Source organism: Anabrus simplex, chromosome 6 (genome assembly GCF_040414725.1).
Source record: "Anabrus simplex isolate iqAnaSimp1 chromosome 6, ASM4041472v1, whole genome shotgun sequence".
Classification (NCBI taxonomy): domain Eukaryota; kingdom Metazoa; phylum Arthropoda; class Insecta; order Orthoptera; family Tettigoniidae; genus Anabrus; species Anabrus simplex.
In genome coordinates this window covers 300310710-300334327 of record NC_090270.1, presented here as the reverse complement: position 1 = coordinate 300334327, position 23618 = coordinate 300310710, and the positions used below count along the sequence as shown (strand labels likewise).

General features: G+C 38.6%; 1 protein-coding gene across 1 annotated transcript in view; it reads left to right on the top strand.

Annotated features, from left to right (window-relative positions):
- Dnah3 (dynein heavy chain 3, axonemal) overlaps window positions 1-23618 on the top strand; it is a 912075-nt gene that overhangs the window by 534431 nt on the left and 354026 nt on the right. The window contains exons 34-35 of the mRNA XM_068228454.1: window positions 13978-14192; window positions 21664-21902. Coding sequence (XP_068084555.1) covers window positions 13978-14192; window positions 21664-21902 — 454 coding nt within the window. The remainder of the gene's footprint in view (window positions 1-13977; window positions 14193-21663; window positions 21903-23618) is intronic.

Here is a 23618-nt window from a genome sequence, read left to right as displayed (position 1 = left end):
TTCTTCTTTCTCTCAATTCTTCCCAACCCAAACATTGCAACATTTTTGTAACGCTACTCTTTTGTCGGAAATCACCCAGAACAAATCGAGCTGCTTTTCTTTGGATTTTTTCCAGTTCTTGAATCAGGTAATCCTGGTGAGGGTCCCATACACTGGAACCATACTCTAGTTGGGGTCTTACCAGAGACTTATATGCCCTCTCCTTTACATCCTTACTACAACCCCTAAACACCCTCATAACCATGTGCAGAGATCTGTACCCTTTATTTACAATCCCATTTATGTGATTACCCCAATGAAGATCTTTCCTTATATTAACACCTAGATACTTACAGTGATCCCCAAAAGGAACTTTCACCCCATCAACGCAGTAATTAAAACTGAGAGGACTTTTCCTATTTGTGAAACTCACTACCTGACTTTTAACCCCGTTTATCAACATACCATTGCCTGCTGTCCATCTCACAACATTTTTGAGGTCACGTTGCAGTTGCTCACAATCTTGTAACTTATTTATCACTCTATAGAGAATAACATCATCCGCAAAAAGCCTTACCTCCGATTCCACTCCTTTACTCATATCATTTATATATATATAAGAAAACATAAAGGTCCGATAATACTGCCTTGAGGAATTCCCCTCTTAATTATTACTGGGTCAGATAAAGCTTCACCTACCCTTATTCTCTGAGATCTATTTTCTAGAAATATAGCAACCCATTCAGTCACTCTTTTGTCTAGTCCAGTTGCACTCATTTTTGCCAGTAGTCTCCCATGATCCACCCTATCAAATGCTTTAGACAGGTCAATCGCAATACAGTCCATTTGACCTCCAGAATCCAAGATATCTGCTATATCTTGCTGGAATCCTACAAGTTGAGCTTCAGTGGAATAACCTTTCCTAAAACCGAATTGCCTTCTATCGAACCAGTTATTAATTTCATAAACATGTCTAATATAATCAGAAAGAATGCCTTCCCAAAGCTTACATACAATGCATGTCAAACTTACTGGCCTGTAATTTTCAGCTTTATGTCTATCACCCTTTCCTTTATACACATTCATACAACATACAACATACAACTCTCCATTCATCTGGTATAGCTCCTCCGACCAAACAATAATCAAATAAGTACTTCAGATATGGTACTATATCCCAACCCATTGTCTTTAGTATATCCCCAGAAATCTGATCAATTCCAGCTGCTTTTCTAGTTTTCAACTTTTGTATCTTATTGTAAATGTCATTGTTATCATATGTAAATTTTATTACTTCTTTAGCCTTAGTCTCCTCCTCTATCTCGACATTATCCTTGTAACCAACAATCTTTACATACTGCTGACTGAATACTTCTGCGTTTTGAAGATCCTCACAAACACACTCCCCTTGTTCATTAATTATTCCTGGAATGTCCTTCTTGGAACCTGTTTCTGCCTTAAAATACCTATACATACCCTTCCATTTTTCACTAAAATTCGAATGACTGCCAATTATGCTTGCCATCATGTTATCTTTAGCTGCCTTCTTTGCTAGATTCAATTTTCTAGTAAGTTCCTTCAATTTCTCCTTACTTCCACAGCCATTTCTAACTCTATTTCTTTCCAGTCTGCACCTCCTTCTTAGTCTCTTTATTTCTCTATTATAATAAGGTGGGTCTTTACCATTCCTTACCACCTTTAATGGTACAAACCTGTTTTCGCATTCCTCCACAATTTCTTTAAACCCATCCCAGAGTCTGTTTACATTTTTATTTACCGTTTTCCACCGATCATAATTACTTTTTAGAAACTGCCTCATGCCTGCTTTATCAGCCATATGGTACTGCCTAAGAGTCCTACTTTTAAGACCTTCCTTTCTATCACATTTATTTTTAACTACCACAAAAACAGCTTCATGATCACTAATACCATCTATTTCTTCAGTTTCCCTAGAGCTCATCTGGTTTTATCAGCACAACATCCAGGATATTTTTCCCTCTGGTTGGTTCCATCACTTTCTGAATCAGCTGTCCTTCCCATATTAACTTATTTGCCATTTGTTGGTCATGCTTCCTGTCGTTCGCATTTCCTTCCCAATTTACATCTGGCAAATTCAGATCTCCCGCTACAATCACATTTCTTTCCATGTCATTTCCCACATAGCTGACTATCCTATCAAATAATTCTGAATCCGCGTCAGTGCTACCCTTTCCCGATCTGTACACTCCAAATATATCAAGTTGCCTATTATCTTTAGAAATGAGCCTTACACCTAGAATTTCATGTGTCTCATCTTTAACTTTTTCGTAGCTTACAAATTCTTCTTTCACCAGAATGAACACTCCCCCTCCCACCTTTCCTATCCTCCTCATGACATGCCCAAACCATTGTAGCCTGCTTCTTCCTAAAACTCAGTAACAGGTATTTTGATGTCAGACTCCTTCATGTTTGCTTCATTTCTAATCTTGTCCTTCCTGGTCTTTTGGTTTATTGTTGTGATGAATTTCATTTCTGTTGACTGGATTTTACTACTAGCCTTGTTATACAGGGTACATGTTCCATGTCCATATGAGAGAATTGGAATGAAGTAGGTATAGAACTAGAGCTAAGATCTTCCTGAGAATTCTCCTCTCTCTGACTTCAGTTTCTCCATCAGACCTCTTTGGTTCAATGAAAGGTAACTCCATGACATACAGAGCTTCTGGTCATGTGACTGATGTGTAGTGCTTCAATTTCATGTTGTGTGACAGGCATTTTTTATTATAAGTGTTCTTTGTTAGTTGATAGGCAAGTTCCAGTGATGCTTTTTTCTGATAAGTTTGGTTTAGTCCATTCGCTGAGGTGGTGGTGGTGGTGGTGATTATTGTTTTAAGAGGAAGTACAACTAGGCAACCATCCTCTATATAACACTAATCAGAGGAAAAATATGGAAGGGGTCCGACACTTCGAAAAATGAAGATATCGGCCAAAGGAAGACAAGGGCCACGAAGGGCGTGAAAATGAAAGACACCCTAGCCCTCGCAAACCTAATAGCGTCGGGGTCGGAAAAGAACAAGAGTTGACCAAGAGAGGTCGGATAGGATAGATGAAAGTGAGGAGCCTGGCACAAGTAAGTGGAAGCAATGTCAGGACTCAGCTAATTGCCCCGTGGTCGCCAACCCACGCTCCAAAGTTCGCTGAGGTACTTAAATTTCTCGGTCCTCTTGATCTTTTCCCCGTTCTAGTAGTATCTCTCTGCTAGCTTCTTTGATGTTGGTGAAGAACTCTGTTTTCTCCAAAGACACTTGAAGACCCTCTTTGGCTGCCTGTCTTCTGAGGCAATTGATCTGAATTGTTACTGTATCCAGTGAATCAGTAATCATTGTCATGTCATCAGCAAATGCCAGGCAACCTACAACCAGCCCTTCCTTCTTATGACCCAGGTATATCCCACTCTGGACACCCAAGTTGAAAAAAGTTGGTCAGTTTTTTGTACCATTCTCTCACAGCCTTTTCAAGGACACTGTTGATGAGAAGTGGGGAAGTCCATCCCCTTGTCTCACCCCTGTTTTTATCTCAAAGCTTTCTGAGACCTCGTCTCTAAGTGTAACCTTGGAATGGGTGTTAAGTCGATGTATCTAGAATGAGTCTGCGGGTTTTGTTGTCTAATCCCAGTTCGTGGAGAATTTTATTTAACTGTTTCTCTAATGACAGAGTCGTAGGCCTTCCAAAAATAAACAAAGGTGACGACCACCTTGCGGTTCCTCATTTTGGAGTATGCAAGTACAGTTTTAAGGTTGAGAATCTGTTCAGCAGAGGATCGGCTCTTCATGAAGCCTCCTTGATATTCTCAGAGTTGACTGTCCAGTGGACTTTCTTCCCTTATTAATAACGCCTTGGAAAATATCTTGTATGTTACCGGGACGAAGGAAATCCCATGGTAGTTGTTTAAGTCAGTAAAGTCTCCTTTCCTGTGAAAGGAATGAATCAGAGCTGAGGTCCCATCAGGTGGGAATTTCTCCCTTTCCCAGATGTTCTGTAGGATCTCACTGAGCTTGTTCACAGCATAGCTTCTGGCACATTTCCAGAGTTCACCAACAATGGAGTCCTCTCCAGAATCGTTATTCTTAAGAAGTTGAACGATTTCACAGACTTCTTTCCGTAAACGAGGCAGCGAGTCCGGGTGTGGTTTGTTTGTAATTATAATCTTTGCTGGGTGGATCACAATCAAATAGGTTCTTAAAGTACTGGGCTAAGAGGCAGCAGTTGTCTTTGTCATTAAAAGCCAGTTTGCCCTTTGAGTCTCTGAAGTGAAGACTTGGTGGGGTGTATTTTCCAAATATTTGCTTGAAAGTTTGTAGAAGTCTCTGGATTTATTTTTAACGAAGCTCTCTTCGATTTGGACTAGTTGGTTATGTGTGAAGGCCTGTTTGGTTCCTCAGATTATCTTGGTTGTAAGTTTTCTTTGTTCCAGAAAGTTCTTGCAATTGTCCTTGGTCTTTTTAGAGTTCCATTTCATCCAGGCTGCCTGTTTTTGAGCTATTGTGTTGTCACAGTCTTCAGTCAACCACAGATGTTTCCTTCTTCTAGTAAGAGGGGCAAGTTCAACCCCTCTGTTATCAAAATTTGTTTAAGTTTATTTGCTCCTTACCTCAAAATGGGGGACACTGGCTGGAGATTAGTGTGTTATTTGGACTCTATGGTGGGTGAAACGTGGTGGGACAATGACGACAAAAGATGATGTGTAAAGGCTGTAGCCATGTGTATGTATGTTTATGCTGTTGTGCAATAAATATTATTTCCTATCTTTCTGGTTACACTAGTTTGGTGAATTAGTCCCTTAACAAAACATATGGTGACCCTGACGTGATCATAATGCATTAATTAAGAAAAGTTATAGTAGGATATGTAAGATTTCTTTGTCAGTGAAAAATACTGGCACATGACCATGGAAAGGTTAGTGAAACAATGTATCGCCTTTACAAAGGTGTATAATGAATTAATGTGAAGTTTAACCAGTGAAATAGTTGATCTGAAATCAGCACAAAAGATGCTGATGAAATTGGAGAGGTTAAGTGCTGACCTTTTCCTCACTAGATGGAAAAAAAAAAAAAAAAAACTAACGTTGGAACAAAAGGATGATGTTTTTTAACCTTGAGTACAAAGCAGTTGATACACAGAGATAATTTGGACAATGTAAAGTTAAAGATGACAATTTATGTACTGAAAATGTAGGCATGGTTAGAGATCACAGATCTGATATTTCATCTGCAGCTGAAAAGAATTTAAAACTACCTGAGTTGGAACTAGCCAAGTTTGTGGGGGGGATAAAGGATTGGCTTGGATTCTGGAGCATGTTTAAAATAATCCATGAAGATTGTGATGTAGAATCTGAAGATGAATTTCAGTATCTAATTCAGTGCACCAAACCTGACAGTCGAGCCAGAGAACCGGTAAATAGTTTCCCTGTCACTGTCAAAAACTATCCAAAGGTTTTAGAGTGCATGAAGGAATGGTCTGGACGTGAGGATCTTTTGACTGAGTGTGACGATAGGGAGCTTATTGGGTTAGTCATACAGAATGTGTCCCATAAGAAAGACAGATCATAGATAGCCATCTTGTATGATACACTAGAGAGTAAGTTAAGAACTTTAGAATCAGTAGCTGTAACCAGGGATAAATATGGGTCAATACTGTTCTCCCTCGTAGAATCGTGCTTACCTGAAGTTGTTTTAAGCATATGGCTCAGAAATCAATCATCAGCAAATGAAGATTTTATCAATCCACATAAAGATAAACTGGAGGCTCTTCTTAATTTCCTCAAATGTGGAGTGGACGGAGAAGAAAGGATTACCTTTGCACAGCAGGTTTCGGTTTAGCCAATAAGAAAAATGAAGAGAAAGGAAGGAGGGAAATTTCTGAAGACACATCAATACCAACTGTGAGTTCATTGTTCTTTGTGAAATTTGATAGCAAGAAGCAAAAGTGTGTGCAGCAAACCACATGAGAGTAAGGAATGCCACCTTGCTCAACAAATGAGCTTGGAAGAAAAGTGTAACAAGCTAGCAAAAGAAAAGTGTTGTTTTGCATGTCTGAAGTTAAGACACAGGGTCAAGAAATACAAGGCACACATTTGATGCCCCTTGTGTACTAATCCTCATGCTGTCATTATGTGCCATAAACTGAATGCACAAAGGGCTGAAGAGAAACCTGAACCTAGAACTCGGGAAGGTGGAGAAAACCAGAGCAATACCTCCACGAACATTCAGAATGCCACAAAAATGGTGTTTTTTAAGTATTGTATATCAAGCTGATGCATAAGGGGAAGGAGAGGAAGGTCCGAGCATTGATAGTGGATCCCAGGGATCCAACAACTTACAGAAGACAGCCGAGGTAATGGGGTACAAACCTTTAAAAACAGAGACAATGATACATAAGTTATTTGGAGGCGCTGAGACCTGTGAAAAAGACCACCATTTGTACAATGTAGAGGTGAGCAGCTGTGATGGTTCATATACACTCATGTTCATAAAAAGCAGAACACCTTGAAAGACTAGAGTTAGGAAGTTCATATTCATAGGACATGTTCATTAGTATGTTCTTCAGAAACGATTATCATTTCAGTCACCTAGGTTCAGCATGTGTCCTGTTGCCTAGCGGGTACTGGGTCCTCCATGGGCACTGATAATTTGTTCCGTACATGGTGGCATTGACGCGTATAAGGCCCAAATAGGGTATAGCCATCCATGCTGCATTCACCTGGATTCACAGTTCATCTTTGGTGCTTGACATTGGGTCACAGCGCCGCACCCATCATTTCATCTTTCTACCCCTGTCTGCGGCGAACCAAAATGCGGCCATCATTTTGAAATGAACGGAACCTGAATTTGTCCAAAAACACTGTTTGCTGCCATTCCTGTCCCCAGTGGCATCGTTCCATACACCATTGCATTCTAGCATGTTTATGCACATTAGTCAAAGGAAGACGGAGAATTGGATAATGCTGTGGTAAGCCAGACCATAATAAATGTTGACAGATTGTCACTCCTGATAGTGTACGATGTACTACACTGTTCCACTGTTGCGCCAGAACCGAAGAGGACGCAGATCTGTCCTGCAATGCAATTCGGGGGGGGGGGGGGGTCTGGGTGGTGTGACCAGGCCCATCTTGTCGTGTTCTACGGCCTTCTGCAAACCATTCTGCACACACATGTTGCACTTCCAACACACTTCGTCCCACACAAGCAGCAATTTCCAGTATGATTGCATCACGTTCCCTCATGCCAATAATGCGCCCTCCTTCAAACTCACTCATTTTATGGTACAGCTCTTGCATACATCTGCTCAAGTCACACTAATCCATTACCTTCCGGTTTATAGTGACAACGAGAGCCGCAGGCACATTTTACTGGTCGGTGGTGGTGTGCCGAGATATCGATATGGTCCTTGAACCTGAGAGCCGACATGGTTTAAATGCTAATAATTTCTTCAAAACATACTAATGCACATGTCCTGTGAATATGAACTTCCTATCTCTAGCCTTTCAAGGTGTTCTGGTTTTTGTGAACATGAGTGTAGTACTACATTGCAGTTGATTGACCAGAAGGTTATTTGTGGGAAAATTCCACAGTTGAAGTTTGGGCCATGGATGAAAGAGATGGGAGAGAATAGGATATGACTCTCAGATGTGGGAACTGATCCGACTGACATGGAAATTCTTCTAGGAGCTGATGTTGCTAGAAGTATTTTGATGGATGAAATGCATAAGCTTGTATCAGGATTGGTAGCCGTTAGTACTGCGCTTGGCTGGACTGTGACTGCAGACTGAAGGAAGGGGAGGGTGACACTTTAGCTCTGTATACAATCACACTGTTCATTCAGTCTGCTTCGATAGCTGACTTATGGAACTTGGATACCATAAGCATATCTGACCCAGTGGAAAACAAGTCAAGAGAAGAAATGGAAGAAGCCACATATAACTACTTTCAAAATACAGTAAAAGTTAATAGGAATGTCCAATACCAAGTTGTGTTACCTTGGCTGGAAAGCCGTCACTATCTACGGAACAACAAGGAGATAGCGGAAAAGAGATTGATCTCTGTTTCGAATAGGTTGACCAGAGAAGGAAAGTTTGAGGAATATAGAAAGATGTTTCTGGAGTGGATAAATGAAGACATCATTGAAGAGGTTCCAGAGGAAGTAAACAAAGATCTGTGTTATTATTTACCACACCGAGGAATATTTAAAGACAAGTCTACCAATAAGGTACTACTACAAATCCCCATGCTTCTTTTGATGTTTTGGAAGAATAGGATAGGGATGATATCTGATATTAGAAAGGTTTTCCTTCAGATATCTGTCCAAGAAACTGCTATGATTGTTTATGATTCTTGTGGTGGAAGAATTTAGAGAGAAGAGAATTAATGGCATTTTGTCATTGCCGAGTAGTATTTGGACTGAATTACAGCTCATTTCTGCTAGAAGCAATGTTAGATCTACACTTGAAATACAGTACAGACTACTGAGACATAGCTGTAAAGTTGAGAAACTCCTTTTATATTGATAAATGTATCACTTGTGTAGACTGTTATGGAGATTCCGTGGTGGACAGAGGTGAAAGAAGGTGCGGGCATGAATGGGTCTATCTACTACAATCAAAAGATTAATCAAAATCTTTAAAAATCAAAGTTATATATCTTTTCTCCTCTCTTTTTTTTTTTCAAATGCAAAATATTAACAAAACACGTCACTCAGCGACAGAACAAGATCAACAGAAAATCAACAGGATTTGCCAATTAATCATCTGAGCTTAGAGCTCCCAGTTTTACAAATGTTTTTTGAGCACCATTGCTCCATACACCCAAGAGTCAAGGGTACAGGTCTCCCAATTTCATTTACAGACTATATAAACCTCCTCCACAAGAATAGAAAGAGCAGCAAATGCTCAATGAATTATCTAGGAGACTGAGCTCCAAACCTTATACCACTACTGCCTTACCTAGGCCACTTTCAACAACCAGAACATCTTTGCTTATTGAAATTTATATTTTCCAGGTCTCTCGAGGCACAACCTACATTTAATAATTCAAACAGAATTCACTGTCTTAAACTCTCAACAGTCTGACCACTTAACATAAAGACTTTTACAGGAGTATTGAATACTCATTCTACTGGGCCTTGGTGGGAAGAAAAAACAAAACACAGGTTAAAGTTACTGGCGCAGAAATCAAAATGATGCGGATGCAGACATTTGCACTCCTTGGAACTTACACTTAGAATTTTAAAACCCTAGTTGGTCTCACTGCCCGATGTCACAGAGGCTAATCCTATACTAATGAGGTGACTAGAAGTAGAAAATTTAAGTTACAGGCTGAAAACGGTTACAAAATCGTAGTCAGCTCGAAGCCAAGTTGATAGGGAACTTGAGAGGGTGTCAGACTTCCTATTTCCGAATTTAAGCTAAGTGCTTTTAGGCTTGTTTGAAATTTATAGTAGAAATTTACATTTTAGTAGATTGTAAATTTAAAGTTACTTTATTAAAGATAGGGAACCTTCCCCTCGAGCTAGCTTTCAGAGACTATCACCTAGTTATTAAATGACTGCCATTACCTTACTGCGCTGGACTGCTCAATGAAGGGCGAGATGCCTCCGCCTCTACTATTAGCACACACTCAGTAAACTGGACGATCAAGAAGACAAGGTAACTCGAAAAATTGTCAATTTTTATACCCGAGAGGAAGGTTCTAGAGAGTTCTGGGCTAAGGTTTGACCCAGCCCCAATTTTTATTGTATAATTATTTACAAGAAAACAATTGGTTGAAAAATACTCGTACACATACAAAATTTCCTATTGGTTAATTTGAAGTTGGCGGAAGGGGATCGAAGTGTTGACAACTGTGATACACAAAAAAACGAAGACAAATCAACTCAGTTTGGGAAACCTTAAAATAACAAATTACTTTGTAGTCTTAATCATTCCTTTCCACACTAGAGGGCATAACATCAATTTTTTTGTAGAGACATCTGTGAGGAAAAGTCCAAACTTCTTGCACAAGTTGTTGCAAGTTTATATTAAGATGACATTTTTCAAGGCACTTCATTTGATTGAACGGGGCGGATTCACCCTCGCGGTACATAGACAGTGAGGAAGAATTATGTACATGGAAGAATCTACAGCATTGCTGGGCAGAGCACGGTTCAAACTTCGTAATGGGAGTACATATGTCTAAATTCTTCTGATAGAGATTCATCTACTTCTGAGATAAATTTTAATGTTTTGAGGGAATAAAGCGAAAGATGTCCTTTCTTATGAACAAACTGACATACTGAAGACTGGGGAGAAGATCACCAGAAGAAATGTATTGACAGCTACCCAGAGCATCTTTGACCCTATAGATTTTACCTGTCCTGTCTCTTTAGTAGCCTAGTAGATGTTACAGGAAAGTTGGTGGAAGAAAATGAACTGAGATGAAGAAACAGAGGAGAAAATGAGGAATAAATTTGAAAATGGCTTCGGGAACTGAACGTATTGTCTGATATTAAAATTCGTAGACAAATAGCACCCTGTGAAACACAGGAATCTAGGAGCCTTCATAAATTTTGTGCTGGGAGCAGCATGGCATATGCCGCAGTTGTATTTTTTCGATCGCAAGATGGTCAAAACTCAAATGTAACCCTTATACAAGCGAAGTCTCGTGGAGCACCTATGAAGAAAACTACTATTTCTCAGTTGGAACTGTTAGCTTGTTCAGTTGGAGCTCGTCTTGCTTTCTCCATAAAGGCAAGTTTAGGATTTGAAGATCTTTCATCTTATTATTGGACGGATTCCATACCAGTACTCTGCTGAATCAAGAGGAAGGAAGTCTGAGGAACTTTGGTGGCCAATTAAGTGAAGGAAATTAAACAGTTGTCTAACCCTGCTAGTTGGAATCATGTGCGTGGAGTGAATAACCTACCTGACCTACCCTCTTGGGCTGCTCTGCTGCCAGACTCCTGATATCGAAATGGTGGGAGGGCCCTCAGTGGCTGAGATGCTCTAGTTCTGAGTAGCCTGTTGACAATGGACGATGTCATGCCTGATGAAGAAAAGGTCAATGTAGAGATTAAAAGGAATTTCTGCTGTTTTAGTTTCCTCAAAACCAGAAGAAAAAAATTTATCTTCAGTATTTTTTGAAGTACACAAAAGTTATCAGGATGACAGCATAGGGGCTGATGACCTACATCATCGTCATCATCGGGATGACAGCTTGGATTTAGCAATTCATCCACAACATGGCAGGAAAGAGAGGACGACACACTTCAAAGGAACTTGAAGTGGAAGAATTGCAAATGGCTGAAAGGAGGCTATGGAAGATTGTGACGCAAGGGATGCTTGGAGAAAAGGAATAGTCATCCCTCAAATCTCACAATGTATTTGAGGATGAAAGTGGGTTACTTCAAGTCAAGATGAGGTTAATAAGGAGAAAGGGTGGAGAATTATTCCTAACTCCCATCCTGATACCTGCTAATGAAAATGAAATGTCGTATGGCTTTTAGTGCCGGGATATCCCAGAAAGGGTTCGGCTCGCCAGGTGCAGGTCTTTCCATTAGACGCCCGTAGGCGACCTGCGCGTCGTGATGAGGATGAAATGATGATGAAGACAACACATACACCCAGCCTGCGTGCCATTGGAATTAACCAATTAAGGTTAAAATCCCCGACCTGGCCGGGAATCGAACCCAGGACCCTCTGAACCAAAGGCCAGTGCGCTGACCGTTCAGCCAACGAGTCGGACACCTGCTAATCATAAGCTAGTTCACATGATGATCATGGAGAAACATCTGGAATTGTCTTATGCTGGAGTACAAGTTCTGTTCTCTACTTTGTAAGAATGGTTTTGGATCATCAGTGGTAGAAGAACCATAAGAAATGTCATTTCTGGCTGTGTCAAGTGTAGAAGATACCAAGTGAAAAGAACTACTACAGAGGTCGCACATTTTTCAGAGGATAGAATTCAAGACACTTCTGTTTTTGAGATTGTAGGCGTAGATTTGGTTGGCCCATTACATCTCCAAGGGGGTGAAAAAGTGTGGATAGCGATATTCTCGTATGCTGTTTTCAGAGATGTACACTTTGAGCTCATCAGGACTTTGTCTACTTCAGGGTTCCTTCAAGCATTATGAAGATTCATTGCTCGGAGAGGGAGACTGAATTTTATTTACAGTGATAATGGAAGTAGTTTTGTGGGAGCTGAAAATGCGTTCCGTGATATTGACTGGATAAAAGTGAGTGTAGAGGCTAGTTGTCTGAGAATCGCTTGGAAATTCAATCCTTTTTGGGAGCGTATTGTTCAGATGTTAAAGAAGTTGTTGTGACAAATGTTAGGTCGTTCCTCTTTAGATTACTAGGAACTGGGACACTGAAGCAATTATTAATTCTCGATCATTGACTTACTTATCTGAAGACAGTGATGATTTACTAGTGTTAATTCCAACAATGTTTCTTCAGGATATTCCTGGGTGGGAGTGCCCGATATTGAACACATTGATCGGATAAGCCATGGAAAGAGATTCAGATATACGCAGCATCTGAGGACAGAATTATGCAAAAGATTTAGGATGAAGTACTTAGGGCAACCTAAACCAGGGAAAGGTCAGGCGAACTCACGTCGAGAGTTAAAGGTGGGGGAAGTAGTGATCCTTGGAAGTGACGGAGCACGTAGAATGGACTGGCCTTTAGGAAGAGTGGTTGCTATATATCCCAGGAAAAACAGTGTCGTCAGGGTGGTCAAAGTGAAAACTTATGTTGGTAAATTGGACTGGCCTATGCATAATATCTATCCACTAGAAGCAATTCCCTTCACTGAGTGGCAGAATGAAGAAGAGGTCCAGGAAAAGAGCCCTGCTGTGGCTGTCTGTAGCAGAAGTGTTCCACAAGAGGTTACTACATGATTTGGGAGGAAGATACGAATTCCTTCTCGTCTCAGTTTGTAGATTCTTTCTTTGCTTTGTTTTGCTTGTAAGTTTAGTAGTTTTAATCATAATATGATTAAAAGGTGGGAGGATATTACAAAAATTTGGTTAAGTTTATTTGCTCCTGGTCTCAAAATGGCAGACACTGGCTGGAGATCAATGTGTTACTTGGACTCTGTGGCGGTTGAAACATGATGGGACAATGACGACTAAAGAGTGATATGTAATGGCTGTAGCCATATGTATGTAAGTTTATGTCTTCGTGCAATAAATATTATTTCTTATCTTTCTGATTAACACTAGTGTGATGAATTAGTCCCTTGACAAAACACCCTCTGTGGGTTGGGGCGGTAGCATAACACCCATGGTATCCCCTGCCTGTCGTAAGAGGAGACTAAAAAGGGCCCCAGAGGCTCTTAACTTGGGAACGTGGGTTGGCGACCACAGGGCTCTTAGCTGAGTACTGGCATTGCTTCCATTCATTTGTTACTTGTGCCAGGCTCTTCACTTTCATCTATCCTATCCGACCTCCCTTGGTCAACACTTGTTCTTTTCTCATCCCGACGGTATTACATTTGGAGGCCTAGGGAGTCTTTAATTTTCACGCCCTTCCTGGCCCTTGTCTTTCTTTGGATGATATCTTCATTTTTCAAAGTATCAGAGCCCTTCCATTTTGTTCCCTCTGACTGGTGTTAATAGAGGATGGTTGCCCAGTTGTACTTCCTCTTAAAACAATAATCATCGCCACCACAATCCCAGGTTCGATTCCCAGCTGGGTCGGGTAGTTTAACTTTCATTAGTTAATTCCTGTGGCTCAGGGGCTGGATGTTTGTGCTATCTTCAGCATTAGATTTCACCTTAGGTAGAGTCCCATCCTCACAGACGCGCAAGTCACTTGTATGGTGTCAACTTGAAAGGCCTCTCCGGAGGCTACACACCATTATTTAAATTACATTATTATTATTATTATTATTATTATTATTATTATTATTATTATTATTATTATTATTATTATTATTATTTATCTACTTTGTATATTTACATTGTGTATAATTAATTATCTTTCAGGAGAAAGCAGAGTCCACTTTGATTCTTTTTTCCGAAATATAATTTATGGTGTTGATGATCAGAACCCAAAGCCAGCAAAGTTCAAACTAGCAAAGGAGCAGTTATTTCCTAGTCGTGGGACTGTGTTTGACTGGGTGTATGACAAGAAAAATAATGGCACCTGGGTATCATGGGAAGATACTGTTGAGAGGATTCCCCTGTCTCCTACAGCTAAGGTATGTTAGGTTAAGGGCACCTATATTGACCTAGGATCTAATCACCTGTCTGTTGAGTCATCAGTCTGCTGGCTGATTGGATCCTCAAAGGTTCCGCAGTTAAAAGGAGATCACAAAAACCAGTGTCGGCACTGTAATATGGCATACTAGACAAGATGAAGAGTGAGGCAGTTTGTCATTGCTTTCCTCTCTGAACCAGAAAGAGCCATTGCAGCATGACTAATCCTATGAGCAACACTTCACACCATCCAGGCACATTAATCAATATCATTACTCAGCACCACCCATACGTCAGCTACTCAGCAATGTATCCTTTACCAGGGTTACTCATTTGAACCGTGCAGTCTGCAAAGTATTCTCCACCCCAAATTCACAGTAGGAAATACTGGTACTGTAGAATGACAATATCATTCTTAATTATTTTTTAAAATTAAGCTTTACCATTATCAACAAGATCTTCCATTACTGACTTGGCTGTCTGGCTCCATGGCTAAATGGTTAGCGTGCTGGCCTTTGGCCACAGGAGTCCCGGGTTCAATTCCCAGCAGGGTCGGGAATTTTAACCTTAATTGGTTAATTTCGCTGGAGGCTGGGTGTATGTGTCGTCTTCATCATCATTTCATCCTCATCATGACGCGCAGGTCGCCTATGGGCTTCTGCTTGAAAATGTATTTGGAAAAATACTAATTAACTTTTAAGAAACTAATTACAGTGAAACCTTGTAATGTGAGTAACTTGGTCTACGAGTGTTTTGCAAGACAAGCAAACATTTTAAATAAATTGTAACTTGATAAGCGAGTGAGGTTCCGCAATACGAGTGTCACGTGAGCCTAAGTTTTCCCCTCCCCTGTTATTTTGTTGAATGGATGAACAATGCCACTCAAAGTCTTGCTGGTTATACAATGCTCCTGCTCATCCTCCAGGCCTTGAGTTCTTGAGGACGTCTTATTGGAGGAATTCAAGTTCGTTAAGGTTAATTTCTTTCCTCCCAATATTACTCCACAACTCCAGCTTATGGATCAGCAAGTCATTTCAAATTTCAAGAAGCTACACACCAAAGCACTATTTGAGTGATGTTTTGAAGTGACTGAAGAAACAAACTTTACCCTCCGAGAGTTTGGGAGAAATCATTTCCCCATCGTGAACTGCCTGAAGATCATCGATAAAGCCTGGGATGAAGTCACCAAGAGAACTTTCACTTCCGCTTGGGAAAGCTGTGGTCTGACTGTGTTCTTGGACGTGACTTTGAGGGGATTGTTGGTGACAATGAGCCACCAACTGTCGATGAAATTGTATCCTGAGGGAAGGCCATGGGGCTGGAGGTGAATGACGTGGACATTCAAGAGCTGGTGGAAGAACATAGCCAGGAACTGACCACCAACAAACAGATGGACCTGCATCGCGAACAATAGGAGGAGGTTGTGGAGATCTTGTCCAGAGAAGAGAAGCAGGAAAAGCCAATGGAATCCCTCACTTCAACTGAGATTAGGGAGAAGTGCAAAATGTGGGAAACGGTGCAAAATTTTGTAGAAAAACACCTCCCGAATAAAGCTGTAGCAGTGCGAGCGATGAATCAGTTCAATGACAAAGCAATGTCACATTTTTGTGAAATCCTCAAAAAGAGGCAAAAGCAACAGTCATTGGACAGCCTCGTTAAAGATGCACGAAAAGGAAACAATTCCAGTGAGCTAACAGACAGCAGTGATTTCGTTAATGAAATTCTTGCTACACAGTAACCCCTCTCATGTCATCTCTCATCTCCCTCACAGGAACAATGAGCGTATTGTAAGAAAAAGTGCACTTTAATTTGTTTTACGTTATATTTTGTTTTAGAAATGGTATGAGAAAGAAATATTTTTGTGTTGTGGATGAATCACCCGCGTTTTAATTGTTTCTTATGGGAAAACTTGCTTTGATATACGAGCACTTTGGATTACAACCATGTAGCTGGAACGAATTATGCTCGCAATCCAAGGTTCCACTGTACTTAAGATGTAATTAAAATGTAATTAAAAATTATCCTTAACTAAAATACTATTAAAACATTTGTCAGCTTCCAGTTGAGGAGATGAAATCCTTTTTTTAAGTCCCTTTCATGCTAATGCTCAAAAGCGTGTTTGGAAAAGCACTGGTTAACTTGTTATAATTTTATTACTAAAAGTGGATTCCTTTTTGCCCAAATTTTGAATGCTCTTGCAGCTCAATGTTGGGACTTGGTTAGATGTTACTTGTCCTTGAACCAGACAATTGGGCAGTTTGTAACAGGATATGCAACCAGTAGAAAATAAGTTTAAAAAAAAATTAAATTGTATAATTATAATAGAAATATAATTAATTAAAATTAATAATTATAATCATAATAAATTCAAATTATTAATTAGAATTAATTAGAATTAATAATTCAAAATGCCAACACTTTTGGAAGAAACATTTTTAATTATTTTTTACCTATTTTCTACTGGTTGCAGATTGTGTTACAAGCTGCCCAGTTGTCTAGTTCATGGACAAGTAACATCTAAGCACATCCCAACACTGAGCTGCAAGAGCATTCAAAATTTGGGCAATAAGGAAATCCACCTTTAGTGACAAAATTATAACAAGTTAACCAGTGTTTTTTCCAAACATGCTTATGAGCACAAGCATGAAAGGGACTTAAAATTATAGTATTTTAGTTAAGGATAAGTTTTAATTACATCTTAAGTAATTAGTTTGTAAAAAGATAGTTAGTATTTTTCAAATACGCTTCTGACCAGAAGCTAGAAAAGGAGATTAAAAGACGTTTTTATCTTCTAAATTGGAAGAAAACTTTTTAACAATATTTTAGTTAAGGACAAGTTTTAATTACTTTTCAAGCATTCCTCTCCCCCCCCCCCCCTGCACTCACCTCCCCCGCCCACCACTATCATCCTTCCCCATTAGACAAAGTTGTAAGTTTCCCATGAGAAAAGATCAAGGCTGATAGAAGAACATATATTATGTTCACTTTTTATACCTAAGCATAAGTGAATGTAGTTAATGATGACGACTGCGAAGCAGTTGAAACGTACTACTAATGATTTTATAAAATTGCCAAAGGCAAATAAAGGTATTGATTAGGTGGTTGAATAATTCTTTGATTCTTAGATCGCCATATCAATACGGACCTGAAGAGGATATTTTGTAAACACGTAACTCTTCACAACACCAACAAGTTTTGAATCAAAGCTCACCAAGGCACACAGGATGTTCCATTTTCAGAAACACACTCCTTGTGATTCTGATTCTGATTTTAATTTCTACATCTGGATCCCATTCTTGTGTTAACCAGCATTTCATAAATTATGACAGCCTTTCAATGGTTCTGTCCAATGCGATATCAACATTAGTGATGTTTTGCTTGCTGGTTACCATAAAGGTCAAACTCCTTTGCTTACTTCATTAGTGTTTTTTTGGAAGGAATTGAAGGTCTTCTAAATTGTCAGCAAGTGTCATGGTGTCATCTGAATAGCAGAGGGTGTTTATTTGCTTCCTGTAGATCTTGATTTCTGTATGGTTTTCATCAAGGGCAGTTTGAAAAATAGCTTTAGCGTATGAGTTAAAAAGGGTTGGAGAGAGGATACAACATTGTCTCACACCTTTTTGCATCATTATCTCTCCAGTAATGTGGTCTCCAATTTTGATGTGAGCTGTTTGCTTCCAATACAGCTTTTTGATAATATTCACATCTTAACTGTCAAGCCCAATATGTTTCAGCTGATGTGGAAGGATATCATGTCTAACATTTTCAAAAACTTTCTCATAGTCAGTGAAGTGAGCTGGTCAAAATACCGTTTTTGAACTAAAACTTGGATAGACACGGGGGCATCCTTAGCATCGAGACCCATTCTAAACCCAAACTGAGCTTCACTGTTGTTATACTCCATTTTTCTCAATCAAGAGTGTAGATTTCTTAAAAATACTTTCAGAGGATGAATCTTCAGAACGATCATTGTGTAATCAGTACATCATTTAGAGTTCAAAATCAAATCAAATCAAAATCTCTTTATTTGCAAATGAGGTGCCTACCTCGGTGGCAAATGGTACACTAAAATACATTATTGTCAAGCACTAAATATTAAATTAACAAGAGAAGAAAATTTTCCTATAATACAATATTATACAATTTACACTAACAATTTTTTCTATTAAACACACAGCTCATCCTTAGTAAATTTATATTGTTTACAAAATTCTACTAATAATATCTCCTGTACTACTTACAAATATAGTCAACTGATATACAGTATGTGGAATTACTTCAAATGATACTATACAACTGGTATAAGATTAATATTTACATTGCATTTATTTATTTACTTTTTTTTTTTTTACCCGTTCTGGATCCTAAGTAGCATAACGACCTGCTGCGTCTTAACCAGAGCCCCTTTTGCCACAACTTTTCAGAGTTCCTGAAGGGCCTTCACAGCTACCGTAGCGGTCCCAGGGCCCTCGAAGTCCCCACTGTACTTCACCCCTACAGGCAGTCCTCTACTTTGGCTGTCCAAACTCCTTAGACTAGGGGATGGAATTAATTTATTCACACACATTTTTTATTTACATTAACCTGCACTGGTCGATTGCCCTCTAACATTTCATTTATTTTCTCTGTTGCTGTTTATTCTCTTCTTGAATATCTGTACAGATTTTGGAAAAGGATCAAACACTACCCCTGGTAAACTGTTCCACTCCTTTACACCCTTCCCAATGAATGAAAATTTACCCCAATCGCTTCTACTAAAATTTCTTCTAATTTTACATTTGTGGTCAGTCCTGCCGATATAATTATTTTCCAACTGAAGCCTCTCACGGATATCTCCCCATGCTGCTTCTCCTGTATAGGCTCTATATAACCCTATAAGTCTAGTTTTCTCCCTTCTCTTACTTAAAGTTTCCCACCCTAGTTCCTTTAACATTTCTGATACACTACTCTTTCTCCTGAAATCCCCTGTTACAAACCTTGCTGCTTTCCTCCGCACACTGTCTATTTCTTTTATTAGGTATTCTTGGTGAGGATCCCAAACACTGTTTGCATATTCCAATAATGGACGAACCATACTTAGGTAACTTTTCTCTTTTAATTCTTTGTTGCATCCTTTAAGTAGCCTCATTATGACATGTAATGATCTGTATGCTTTCCCAACAATGTCATCCACATGACCCTTCCAGTGCAAATTACTTTCAAATTTTACACCTAAGTATTTGCTCTTGCCATCTTTTGGGATAACTACCCCATCCAAAGTATATTCAAATTCAGTTTTATAACTCCTGTTTGTAAATGTTGTAACAGTTGATTTGCCTCCATTAACCTTCATATTATTCTCTTCAACCCATTGTTGGATACTCTCAAGGTCCCTTTGTAATTCTGAACAATCCTCAATGTTGTTTATTTCCCTATAAACAATTATGTCATCTGCATACAACCTTATTTTTGATGTTATATTATTCCCTAAATCATTTACGTATATTAAGAAAAGTAACGGACTGATTATACTACCATGTGCAATTCCCTTCCAAACTTTCTCTTCCTGCGATACGTTATTTCCTACTTTGACTTTCTGAACCCTTGAATTTAGAAATGTTTTCACCCAACGTGTAACCCTTACGTCCAATCCTATTCCCTCCAATTTCTTTAATAATATTCCATGTTCCACTCTATCAAAGGCTTTGGAACGATCTATGGCTATGCAATCTAACTGGCCTCCTGAATCCGATTGATCTGATATGTCCTCTTGAAATCCTACCAGTTGTGCCTCACAAGAAAATTTCTTTCTAAATCCATACTGGCTCCTCATGAACCAATTTTTATCATCACATATCCCTCTGATGTACTTTGATATTAAACTCTCCAGTATTTTACAAACTATACTGGTCAGGCTGATTGGTCTGTAGTTTTCTGGTTTCCTTTTATCACCCTTTCCTTTATAAATTGGTATTATTATAGATTCCTTCCATTCCTTTGGTATTACACTATTATTTATGACATGGTCAAAGAGAAATTTTAAATAAGGCACTATGTACCACCCCATTGTCTTTAACACCTCCCCAGTAATTTGATCACTTCCTGCTGCTTTTCCTTGCTGAAGCAGTTGGATTTCTCTGAAAATATCTTCATTTGTGAATGAGAAGCTTCTTGTTTCTCTCTGTGTCTCTCCTTCTGTATCTTCTGTTTCGGTTTCCAACTCCTGACAATCACCTACTGAATATCTGAATTCCTTACTAAAGAGGTTTGCTTTCTCAGTATCTGTTAAATAGTGTTCACCCCCTTCTCCCACCATTGTAGGAATTTGGATTCCTTTTCCTTTTTGATTCCTGATATATGAATTCAGCTTTTTCCTTTTCCCTTTGTGGTCATTACGCTTTTGAAGAATGCCATTCATATAATTCTCTTTTGCTTCCTTTTTCACTCTATTCAGTTCCCTTATTAGCTGTTTTCTAGTTTCTCTACTCTCCCTACCTTCTTTGATTTTCCTGTTTACTATTCTACATTTTCTTTTTAATTTTCTTATTTCCCTTGTATAATAAACAGGGTCTGAGGTCATTTTACCCTTCTTAACAGGTACAAATCTCTTCTCTCCTTCCCAAATGATTCCTTTGAATTTAGCCCAAAGTGTATCCACATTACTCCCTTCACTTATCCAACAACTGAATTGTGATTTAAGGTAAGTCCCAAATTCATCAACTTTAGTTTTTCTGTACAATTTCTTGTCTTGTGTGACCCTCTTATTAAGCCTTTTTGGTACCAGTCCTACATCCATTATTACAGCCTTATGGTCACCTATTCCTTCAATTACCTCAGTTTTATCAACAATTTCCCATGGTTTAATCAAGAATACATCTAGTAAGTTATTGAGACGAGTTGGTTCTTGTACTACTGGCGGGCTAACAAAGGTAGATTCTAGCCAGTCTGTTCGGTTGTTTTCTGTATTGTAGATGTGCTGGAACAGCTTCAAAGGAAGTTACTAAGGTGGCAGTGGAGAACTTTTGCATTCATAATTTGTCTCAGTTCACAAATATTCACAAGTTTACACAACATAAACAATATTGTACGTATATACACCTTGTTAAAAGTTCTTTTAGAATGTAATATAACTTTTTGTTTATTAATGTGTTATTTTATTTACAGATATGTTATATGTGTTATAATTAGTGTTTAGTGTATAAACAGACTGAAAAGCTTTAAAGTTGTGCGAAAAGGGAAGAGAGAGTAGATGACGATGAATGCAGGTGGTATAAGACTAGGAAAACAGGACAAACGCAAAAGGAGGGAAAGAACCCAACAGATCAATATAAGTAATGAAATAGAACAAACAAATGCAAATAAATTCATTTTCTTTCTATTTCTCCCTCTTTTTACATTGACCTGTCATAGTATTTGTCCTATTTTGTGGTCCTTTCAAGGTTCATATTTTTTACTTGTATATTAATATTACATATAACTTTTTTGCCCAATTAGGCTAGTGAGCTGATAATTACCACAAATGAATTGGCATGCCAGCAATTTTTCATACATATGTTTCTGGCCAAGAAGATTCCGTTACTCTTCGTGGGACCAACTGGGACTGGTAAATCTGCAGTTGTCCTCAATCACTTGATGAACGTACCCAAAGACAAGTTCCTGCCAAATGTTGTCAACTTTTCTGCCCGAACATCTGCGAGTATGACTCAAGAAATGGTCATGTCAAAATTAGACAGGTATGTATTTTTATTGACCCTAATATTAGAGAATATCATCAAGTACAGAATTGTAAATTATTAAGATAAACTTCAATGTACTTTATTTACAAAGTCATAAATATTCCACTCTGTCTATTCAAACTGTAGATTTACACAAGAACCTCATTTTTACAGACTCATTAATCCAGTTATCTGGTTTTTCTGGACTGATGATAATATTTCTACATTTCACTCATTTATAAAAATAATTATTTTAATCTACAACTTTTACATTGTATTAAATTCAGTTTAAAATTTAAAAGGATGTCATTGCCAAAATAGAAATTCTTTAAGATGATTAATCTGAAATAAAAAATAAATAAATAAATAAATAAATAAATTAATTAATTAATTAATTAATTAATTAATTAAATAATTTTTGTAGTAATTAAAAAGAATCACTTTAGAATTAAGATCTTTGTTTTGTCAATGAAATCTTCTTGATGTGAAACCATTCATTTAAGTGCTGCTCTGTTATTCCTGTCTTTGAAGAAAAGGTTTGAGTATGTGAACTCACATTTACTTTGAAATAAAAGAATATTACCTTTTATTACCTTCTCGGAAAAACCCTTTTGACTCAACAGGCTTTTTCTTTTTTTACAGTTTGCTTTACATTGCACTGACACAGATAGATCTTATGACGATGATGGGATAGGAAAGGGCTAGGGGTGGAAAGGAAGAGGCTGTGGCCTTAATTAAGTTACAGCCTCTGCATTTGCCTGGTGTGGAAATGAAAAAAAAACAGAAAAGCATGACCAGGACTGCCAACAGTTGTGTTCAAAATCACTATCTGCCAATGCAAGCTCCCAGCTGCGCGCCACTAACTGCACGGTCAACTCTCTCAGTACAACAGGTTTTTGTCTTCTGGATGTTTCCCTTCCCAGAGATGCCAACTACTACGGATATTCCATAATTCCTACATGTTTTTCTCATATTCTACGGCCATACAGAAGTGGTACTGATTGTTACGGATTTCACAAAATCAAAACGCTCTCTATAAATTCTCTATTTCTCTTGCGAACATGAAAAATAATTTTTGTACAATGGAAACTCGCTATTAGAAAATAGTTGGTGAAGAAATGACGAGACAGCAACATTTTTCTACAACCTATAACTACAAGCGTAACATTGTTTGATGAATGTCAGTTCCCAGCATATGTGTTCAGTTGATGTTCTATTACAGTTTAGTAATGAATTATCTGCAGAGATTAATACTTCCGTTGCCTGCTTTTGTTGCAAAGTTATATAATAATGTTAGATATTTGTTGTTACGTCCCACTAGCTACTTTTATGGTTTTCAGAGACACTGAGGTGCCAGAATGTAGTCCCACAGGAGTTCTTTTACGTGCCTGTAAATCTACCGACACGAGGCTAACATATTTCAACACCTTCAAATACCAACGGACTGAGCCAGGATCGAACCTTCCAAGTTGGGGTCAGAAGGCCAGCACTTCAAGTGTCTGAGCCGCTCAGTCCAGCATGCAAAAATTGAGTGTAGTGCATGCATGCATTTCAGTGACGTGAAGAACAGCATTAAATAAAATATCGTGTAAACGTAAAAACAATGAAGAGCGGAGTGATTGTGGACAAAAATTGATCTGCAGTAAATCAGCATTATTTAAAGTGGTGTGTGGGAGAGTTTGAGAGTTTTCTTGCCTGTCATCATGCCTCTTCATCGAAAATTTCAGCAAAGTA